Source organism: Bemisia tabaci, chromosome 6 (genome assembly GCF_918797505.1).
Source record: "Bemisia tabaci chromosome 6, PGI_BMITA_v3".
Classification (NCBI taxonomy): domain Eukaryota; kingdom Metazoa; phylum Arthropoda; class Insecta; order Hemiptera; family Aleyrodidae; genus Bemisia; species Bemisia tabaci.
Window position 1 is genome coordinate 23,659,658 of NC_092798.1, and position 10,250 is coordinate 23,669,907.

At 34.8% G+C, this 10,250-nt stretch overlaps 1 protein-coding gene across 1 annotated transcript; it reads right to left on the reverse strand.

The window, feature by feature from the left end:
- Positions 1–482: 482 nt before the first annotated feature.
- Positions 483–10,021, reverse strand: LOC109042686 (leucine carboxyl methyltransferase 1). Its single transcript, XM_019059571.2, has 5 exons — positions 9,558–10,021; positions 8,621–8,804; positions 7,726–7,967; positions 7,155–7,264; positions 483–6,348 (listed from the first exon to the last, which is right to left on the reverse strand). Exons 1-5 carry the CDS (start codon positions 9,759–9,761, stop codon positions 6,150–6,152), a joined length of 939 nt encoding a protein of 312 aa, XP_018915116.1. The 5' UTR covers positions 9,762–10,021; the 3' UTR covers positions 483–6,149.
- Between the last annotated feature and the right edge of the window lie 229 nt (positions 10,022–10,250).

Sequence of the window (10,250 nt, forward strand, 5' to 3'; positions counted from 1 at the left end):
GAAAGTATACCGCTTTCAAGTTTAAACATGATTTGACATGATACTAGGAAAACAAGTGTAAAGAAAACTTGGATTCTCCTCTGTTCAGCTGCTAGAAGAAATCAAACTAGCGAGTGACGTACTAGACTTGATCGCAGATTGTTCATATGAGCTCTGTTGATGGGTTGTTGAAGAAAAAATATTTATGATTGAAGAGACTTTCTCCCCCACAATACTTTGCTGCACCAGTTTCCTACTTAGTTGTTCTCTTTCTACCATGACAGTTTGGAGGGACTGTAAACTTGTTGTAGTGACGTCCTAGTCTAGAATCCTGAGATCTTATGAAAATGATAATGACCATCTCAGTGGTCATAAGATAATGAAAGGAAAAATTAAGTAAAGCACTCAAACTTGAGGCAAAGACCAAGTTGAAAATGATTGTAGAAAGTTCTTTTTATTGGTGAAAAGGCAAGAGGGGTCTGCTTAAATTGAATGAACACTGATTGATTAGAAGCCACTTTATTATGAAGAAATCAAAGTGTCAAAGATAACCTGTACACTTAAAAAATGTAGAAAACGTTAACAAATTATTGCACCACTTGATGAGTTGTAGACTGTGATGCGATAATCACTACAATCTGATTTCACATATTTGGATCTTGTTTCTAATTTAAATTATTTTAATGGATGCATGGATAGTATGCGAATCACTTGTTTTGAAATGCACCCAACTTAGGAAAATAAAATCCATAAAATGAAACAAACTGAATTCAGCCGAGAGAATTCTATGAGTAAAAAATGCTTTTGGTACATGTTATTTAGTTGCCAAAAAGAGCTTGTACCCAAACATAAAAAATTTCAGGTCCCTTCTTAGTGCAACAGTAAACTTTGAAGTTAAAAAAAAAAAAAAAAAAAAAAAAAGTCTCTTGTCTATCTAGGTAATGTAAAATGACAAATAAAATTTTGGAGGGTAAACGTTCTTAAAACCCTTAAACCTCTTTTTCTGCAATATACGAATTTTTCATTTTTCTGAGTTAGGCACCTTTCAATACAACAATTCATTCATTTATTAATTTTCAGCGAAGGTCATTTTTGCTGAACATTCACTTGGAGACATTGTAGTATAATTTTACTTTCCACTCTAGAAAGGCTGTGGCACATGGAAACGTTAAGCTTAACTTTTCAACTCAAGATGGAGGTCATGTGTAAGGTTGTGCTCTAGCTTCATTCCCGATGAGGTTTCTGGGTGCATGCAAAATAGGATCATATACTTAGACATCATAATTATGAAATGTATTAAAAGCATACCTACTGATGTTACATATCGATGGCATAAGTGTGAAACCACGTATCTCGTACTTTATTTTTTCTTTGGAAAACAAGTCAACGTAATTTCTTCAAAACTTTCTTGATTATTCTTCCCTATTAGCAGAATATTCAGTATACATATCAAGCATTAAAGTTTGCTTATCTTTCTTTAATAAAGATGGGGTGGATAGTTCTTTGTATATTGGTGGTAAAATAAGAGCGGACATCCTGGATTTCAGGAATGCAAAGTTCGGATACATTTTTATTTCAGGCTGGAAAACCAACAACAGTTCTCAGCGAGTGGTACTTATTAGTATGATTTTCTTTAGACACCTACAAATTTTAGATAACTGTTAGATTTTATAGATATTAGCATTACCAAGGTAGAAGTTAGTCTAGTTTCACCACAAATATATCTAATTTCAATTTCGTAGGAAAAAAAATACAAAAATTAAGACAGCATGCAACAGGATTTAAAATGTTCAATTGGCTAACACAATTTCTATAACTGATTATACGATAACAAAAAAATTAAGAAGCATTCAATTCTCTTTGACAAGACATTTTCTCTTTGACATTTCTCCGGACAAGATCTTGATGAAATCATAAACTTTTTTTTTGAAAGTCTTTGGCTGTTCGTCTTTGGTTTGATCCTAAAAACAAAAAATTTAAATTTGATTGCATTATCAGCAATATTTCAAAGATCTCCCTTCTTACTGAAATCTATCAGATATGAACTAATATTAAAAGTATGAGTAACATGGGGAAAAGGAGAGGAAAATAAGTTGTTGTTGTTGATTGAAGATTGGTCATCTCGCTAAGCTATAGGAAAATAGGTGAACAACCAAAAGTGGAGAATACAGTTAAAGATATTAGAGAATTCAAAAAAATTAGGTTAAAAAACTGACATAGGCTTTTGAAATGAAATACAAATACACTCCGTTTTTTTCCCCCTTTTTGAGCATTCGAAAGCTATTGCCAAAGTAATACATAACAGAAATCCAAGACACATAACACTTGTATTTACACCAGAAACCATGTTGAATGAATTAATTCAGTTAATAGCGGAGCCTTACTTGTTGAGAGGTGGTTTGATTGAAACAATATCAATGGTGAAACTGCAAAAACGCGTATTTTTTTTTTACTGGGTTACAAAATCCACACTCCAATTTTATTTTTCTTAGGGAGAACAAACCAACATTATGGCTTGAAAATTCCACAAAATATTCTTGACACCAAGAAAATAACCACGGAAGTTTTTCATGATATGGTGTCAAGAAGCTTTCTATTTTACTTAAAAAATAAAGTATGGCAGGAAGCTAACAAGGTCGCAGACCTGCATATGCATTTTTGCAGTTTCACCGTCGATATAATGTTACCGATTGAGGCCGGTGCCATCTTTTTATTTAAATTCAGGAGAAGCTATCATGAAGTATGCTATATTTTGACTACCAATTACAAAGAGTTTGTTTTCATACATGAATATCTCTTTTGAAGTCCTTTACAGAGCATCTATAATACTTCAGTGATTAATATTTGTTAGCTTATAATATAATGACACTGCAGTTCGAAGAAATGGAAAAATAGTTTTGTGGTGCAGTTTTTCTCTTCTATCCAATAAAAATGACAGTTTTTTCTCACAAACTACAGTTTGATCGAGCTGTGATTGCTTTCATCTGTTTCTATGCGAGAGAGTAGACAATGCACAACATTTGAAGGGAAAACAAAAAATTTCTTACAAAATAAATAAGATTATCACAAAATGAAAATACCTTTCTTAACGAAACACAGAAAACTATGATCAAATTTATTTGTCTGCTCTTGGCATTATTGATAGGATAGGTACGAAAGATGGAAAACTACGACATTAATTTTTCACCTGAAACAAACTCAATGCCTTTTTTCCAACTGAAGCTGGTTAGCAAATTTCTGATACTTAATTTTGACATGATCATGGTAAGTTCGAGAAAACCAAAAGTTTGAAGTCGTCGTCTCATGAGATTGTTCCATGCCATTGGGTCCCTATAGAGGACTCTAAAAATTTGAGGCCTAAGCACCCCTATTAGAAGATTATTTTTTTCAGGAAAGATTTCATTGGCTTAGGGAGGGGGGGAGTGGGAGGCAGGCCGCACAGCAGAAATGAACTTTTTGGGTATAGAATGCACTCGAGAATGAAGATTCTGTTTTTGGTGCGCAGCAGTATCTACAGAACAATTATTGTGAACAAAGAGATCACATCTCAGAAGCAGGGATGGATTGGGGGTTCATGGCGCAACATTCAACGTTCATTCGACCAACTTTACATTAAGCTTAAGCTTCCAACATCAATAGGGCACCCGTTTTTTTTGCCATTAAGGATTAAAACAAATCTGAAAAAAATCCTGGAGCTTAGTTCACTCTGTGCTTTTAGGAAATGAACTTTAAAAAAAAAAAGGTGCGACTGACCCATTGTCAACCCAAACACAGAATTTGATACATACATACCAATTTTATCCTGTATCTTAGTTTTTTTGGCGATATTGCAATGGGCCAGTTATAGTTCCCATGGGCTAAGGCAACAATTATATGTTATCGGCTGACAAGTTACGAGATATAAATGACCTTGTTGATTTTGGAAGAGTTATTCCGAGTTAGATGAAAATATTATCAATATACAAACATCTCAATAAGTGAGTCATGCTAACTCACTTCAATATCTTTGCTCAGAAATGCAATTTTTCTCTTCTAAAGATGAAATGTTACGTTTTACTCTTCTGAGCACACTTTACATACAGAAAAAGTATTTCTGTAGCCTGACCTGTACTTCCTCCTTTAGCAATGTAATATAATTTGACCTAAAAAGGAAAAAAATAAGATGGGCTTGGCAGGTATAACTAAGCTTCACCTGAGAACTTGAAATGTTTAAGAAACTTGATTATAGGAAAACATGGAGAAATGCCTGGAGTATCTGGCTTTCCACACTTAAGGTTTTTAGAAAAAACCATACAGAGGTATCTGGTTGATGACTCTTACAGGAAATTCAATAGTGTAAATTCAGATGTCATCAAGGCATTGAAGAATTCACATATAATTAACTTGAAGTGATCAGTGAGCAAGGTCAACATAACTTGGATCATAATGATTCATTCACCTTGTAGGGAGGTACAAAAATAAGGAAACTGTTCATAATATGAATGTTCACACTGAACTTCAATGATGAGTTCAAAAAAACATTGGAAGTTCAATATTACGAATACATTTTTTGAGTCAAAACTTGACTTTTCGGTATGCCAAAAGAATTCAGCCCCTTGCACATTGACCCCCTCAATTAAATTCAAGCTCTCACTTGCTGAACGATTTTTCATATGCACAAAAAGTTCCACTAAATATAAGTTATAACAATATCACGTAAGATTGACAATGATTTGAGGAGTTTTAACCCTCAACATAAGTTCATGATTTTAACATTATTTTGGCCTCTGCTCAGCGCCAAACATTAAAATAATGGAATTAATTGATTTTTTAAAACTTTCAGAAATATTTGCTTAGTGGATAATTTTGCTAAGGAATTCAAAACCTCTAAATCTGATGGCAACCTCAATATTCCTCAAACACCAGCTGAACCTCTAAAAAAATCAAGATCCATGGGAATAAAACCATGTGGGACAAGATGCTACTTTCAAAAAATGGAAATTAAAGGGGTCTTCCAGCATAACTGTTGTGACAGATTTTGAAGAAGTTCATAATTCCTGTTCTTTTTTATAACAAAGAAAATAACTGAAGCCGCTTGATACTTATTGACATACAATGAAAATTTTACTGACCATGCCCAACTGATGGCCATAGTGAGAAACCACATATCTCCTTTTGCGACGATGCAGACTCTCCCTCATAATTTATTTTTTCTTTGGAAAACAAGTCAGTATAATTTCTTGAAAATTGTCTGAATTATGCTACTGTGTTGACAGAATATTGTGTTTACAAGTCATGAGAATGGCTTTTTTCTCATAAAAAAATGAAATAGGAGCGGTAATTTTGAAATATCGCAATGGAGTTTCATGGTTTCTGACTTTGGTCATCAATATGACAAGTTCTTACGGATTTCAACTTTCTGCTTAAAAAACTTGAGGCTTTTTGAAGCACCAATATAAAAATATAAATCAATTGACGGATGATGATGATGATATTGATGTCACATACAAATAATTTTAATTGGTCACAATTTTTCCAGAAAAATGCCTTCAGTCAATCTACTTCAACCTCTAGGATTTATTACTGTGAGGAAAAAATTAATCCTAGAAGCCCTGGCACATCAGATGAATTTGTCCAACTGAAACAATGTTCAATTGGAGACTTACAGAGGCATTTTTGGTTGACCATAGCACACCATCCCAGCAAAGCAAAACTCGATTCCCAAACAGATTTTTTTAAATCCCTACCACTAACTGAAATTAAGTTAAATCTTTTATTTCAACTTAATGAGAAGAACGAAAGACATAAGGTCAAGACCTCTTTTTTTGTTGATCAAGCTAATGAAAAATAATAGCTGTTACTGCAAAAAGACAGATCAGTTGACATCTAACCATCAATTTTTTACCATCATTAATGCTTTGAGATTTTAACAGAAATTTGTTGAGTGAGATAAGTCTTTTTCTTCAGGGAGCTTCCTAGAGGTCAATTCAGCTTTAGTGTATTGCTTAAAACATTTTCAAACTATAATTTTTAAGCAGCTGGGGTGTCATTCTGAATGAAGAGGAATACTTGTGGTTGAGGTAGGAGGTGGACGATCTGAGTAAGAACTTTTGAAAAAGAAAATAAATTTAGAACTTGAGAATTTTAGGGAACTCTTCGGAGCATATTTCATTCAGCAAGTGAGTTACTTGCTATGTGATGCTGATGTTCTCCAGTTCTTTCCCTTTCCACGCGCAACAAATTGAGTAATGTTGAAAAAGCTGTGTTAGTAATTCTTGTTCGTCAAGGAATTCTATTTTTTCTATCACAGATCGCTCCGCATATGGAATGGCTCCATATATACTGCACATATCAGCTCCATCCACACCGTCCCAGCCAGCACTTAGATACCTATAAAGAAGGATTGAAAAAAAAAAAAAAAAAATTTCTTAATAAAAATTGATGATTCTGGATCTTTGGTTCTTCAGAGGAAGAAATACTCATTCTTTGGCTGTCCATCAGCACAGGATGACTCAAACAGCAAGTCCTTCATCTGTATCCTGACAAAGGCTCAAGACGAAGCTTTGGAACAAAAACTTTCATCACCAAGTTTGCCACAAGGAATAAATAAAAATACTGTCAACTTCTCGAGACCTTCCTTGGGGAATATTTTGATAGGCATCGACAACCCCTATTTCTCAGGATTTACGAATGGTAAGGTCTATCTTAACTCCAAATGTGGCAAAGGCAAATCCACTTTGTAGGAGGGGGAATCCATAACATTTTCCATCAATCTCAAATTGAAACAGAGAATATTTTGCCAGCTATAGAAAATAATTTAGATGAAAACAACTAATATTCAGAAATGTAGTGGCAACATTCGATATCCTTCGTTTTGGAAAAGTTCTGTTAGCTATGCAATTTTGCATTAAATTTGAGTCCCAAAGGGCTTTGTAACAAATGGATACCACTTCTTAGCAAAAATAATATGATAAATGGTATGTGTTTTTAAAATATAAGTGAATATTTGGCCTTGGAGGATCAAAATTGAGGGGAGCCACTTCAAATCAAAGTTGCAGGCCTCATTTACACTCTCACACAGGCACGATTAAGCTTACCTTTCTCACTTTGCCTTGGAATGCTAGAATTCCATCCTTTTATATTCAACTAAAAATTATTAAAAAATGATAGATTTAGATGGACATGCGAGGACTTACCTCTGTTTCTGGGATTCTAAACTGGTGCAAGCATCAATACCCGCAAGGTGGCATCCTTGTGCTCTAAGATTACTGATCATGACCTCTCCAAATTTATCACTCATGTTGATCTGAAAAATTTAAATGAACTTAATTATTTGGAGGAAGCTTACTTGACAACTTTCTTTTGCTTTTACGAGACAATTAAGTTTTCTTCACCTGTTACCAGACTCATGAAAATCCATGATTCACAGTCGTTCGGAGATACAAACATCAAATAGTGTAGCTTGATAAGTAAAAATAACACATAGTGAATTCAATGGCGATTTTGCAAACATTTTGGATAGAGTATTACATATAGGAATTTAAAAGGGCTTTCCCACAATGGAATTATATACCTGATAGTATCATGTAAAATTAGTTATTTACTTTTGGAGTTTTTCTGCATGTTACTTCTTGCACTACTTAAAGAAGAAAAAAAGAGAAATATCCTATTGAATCATAAAGAAAACAAGGGAAAAAATACCTAAAGGTGCATGACAAAAATAATTTATCAAACATGTTAAAGCACAAAATAATTGAGAGTACTTACTGGATCATAGCAGATGAAAAGGGCAGAGATAAACGTTGAGGAAATCCACGACAACATGTTCTGTGCTAAAGGATATTCTATGTAGACAAGAACACATTCGGATATGAAAAGAGTTGGTGCAGAAAAATCTAAATTGATACTCCTGAGTTTGGCATCTAAATCTTTCACGTCTCTCAAGTCGACTCCGATTAAATGGTAACTCTTTGAGTGGATGTTTGTTTTATCGAAGATAACTTCTTCACCTACAATCAAATCAGATCACAAGTAAATTCTAAGGAAAAAGAGTAAAAGCACAAATAGATTGGTTAATCAGATTTTTTTTTTTCTTTTCCTTTATGGAACAGAAAAGGACTTGATTTTTAGACACCTGATGAAAGATGGAGATGTTATGATAGTATGCACAAGCCATGCAGTCAAATGGGATTGGTAAGATGCTTTCATGGAGCAGTGGAGGTGATATTAGACTTATAGTGTCAAAAAGGCATCCTTTTAATTTTTTGATAAAATGAATAGAATAAGATAATTTTTCTTAAGGATTTGGAAAATCATAAATTTCAATTTTGTAATTACATACTCAAAGAGGAAACTCGTTTTCACCTAACCTCTGCTCTTTACAAGTAAACTATGAAGGGAAAGCTGTTTTTAGATGTGCAATAAAGCAAAAGGCATATTTGCTGCATATGAAAGAAAAGGAACCATTCATCCCTACTGATGATGCACCATGAAGAAAAGACCTTGTAAAGAGCTGAGCCTATGCTTCGAGAAATATAAAGGTTGAAATTTAAAGGAAAAAAGTAAGGGAAGGCTGTGAATGAGTTAAATTTTGGTATTTCGATTAGAAGAGCGAAAGAGAGTTGAAGAGAACATTGAATTAAAGTAAACATGGGATACACACCTTCTTCTTGGATCATATTAGCCAAGAGAGGTTTCTTCTTAATTGACCATATTTTTCTTGCTGTAACAGCAGGGAAGTCTAGTTCCACAAATTTTTTGAAAGGTACATTACTGCTTTTTAATTTCCAAAAGAGGGTATCGAAACCAGATCCTAAATTGATGATTTGTCCATTTCCACCGACTCTCTGAAAGAATAAAGTAATAGTAAATAAAAAAAAGAGAAAGACACCTAAATGCCATAAATGTCTAAAAGTGTTGTGTGCCTGATTGGGCTACTGACATCTTTGAATCTCTTGATCAATGCCCTGCCATCATCCTTCCATGGGACATTCCCATTGCCTTTAAACTGGGGTTACTCAATATAAATTTTCTTTAGGGAGCCTCTCATCTGACCTTTTTTTGGCACATACCTATCCCACGCTAACTGCACAACATCATAACTGGACTTGATGTCATTCTATGGTGTATGTATGCTGTGGGTATGCTACTTACTTGCAATCTCCACTGTCACACAAATTCTTTCGTTACATACCTAGTTCTTTCTCCAGATTCCAGTGAGTTTCCACTAAAAATCCATTTCAGTTGCTCTCATTATGCTTTATTTTTGCTAAATTGCTACATTATTACCACCATAAAGCTTAATACTTGTCACCATATCATAAAATTGGCACTTAGTTACTTTTCACATGTCCTGATTCCAGAGGACCCCATTTAGTATTACAACGGCAGTCCTCCCCTGAATGATGCTGTCTCTTGCTGCCTGGTCTCTTTTTTCATCTTGAGCCCGTCAAACAACATGATACCTATAATTACTGCACACTTTGATAAGATGACAATCCCCCAGCTCTATGCTTTGCTGACGGTATGCCACTGTAACTACCAGTTTCTCTGTTCTGAGGATGCAACAGAGACTAAAACAGAGACTGTGAGATACTCACCTCAAAAAATTGCTCGATCAACAGGCCGACTCCTCTGACTCTGGCAAAATATCCTCTATTGATCTCTGGGGCTCTTCGAGGACCGCTGTCAATCATGCTTTGCAAGAACTCGTCCTTCCAATAACCTAATTTAATTGCAGATAATTTACACTGACTCGCATCGTCATTGGTTGCTTGAACACCGAAGTTGTTCCCAGATTCCATGTTGCAAATAATAGATAGAGGGACAGTGAATGCCCGATAAGAGCACTATGAATCTCTAGCGAACAGGGGTCTTCGAGCAGGGGAAAAAAGAACGAACACTGTAAGCTCACATTCTGCGTACACTTCAAAACAAGAACAGAAATTTTAAAGGAGCAATAATGCGCTGTTGATATGCAATCAGTGGTTGTTAGAGTTTTTTTCAGTAACGTAACTCAAAACTCTGTGACTAAATAAATTTTGGACACTTAACCTCAAAAAATGTTGTAAAATGTAAACAAATGACCAAATAAAAAACAAAAACGAAACTTCCATTCTCATTGGTTCCGAGCTGGGAACTTCGCGCTTATTGGTTCCCGCCAATTCCAGTACCGCGCGCGGCAAAATATACAAATTAACGCGCCACTTTTCAAATTATCGGGGACTACTCTGGTTGCGCGCAGACGACGGAGAGTTGCCCATTTCATCTTTGGATTGCCTGCAGATTTGCCG

What these genes read in the sequence shown, in the direction of transcription:
- LOC109042686 (XM_019059571.2), bottom strand. Translation starts at nt 9,761, where the DNA reads ATGGAATCTGGGAACAACTTCGGTGTTCAAGCAACCAATGACGATGCG. An exon ending in TAATATGATCCAAGAAGAAG is followed by an intron (nt 7,968 to 8,620) that starts GTGTGTATCCCA and finishes ATTTGATTGTAG; the next exon opens with GTGAAGAAGTTATCTTCGAT. An exon ending in TTAGAATCCCAGAAACAGAG is followed by an intron (nt 6,349 to 7,154) that starts GTAAGTCCTCGC and finishes CCTTCTTTATAG; the next exon opens with GTATCTAAGTGCTGGCTGGG.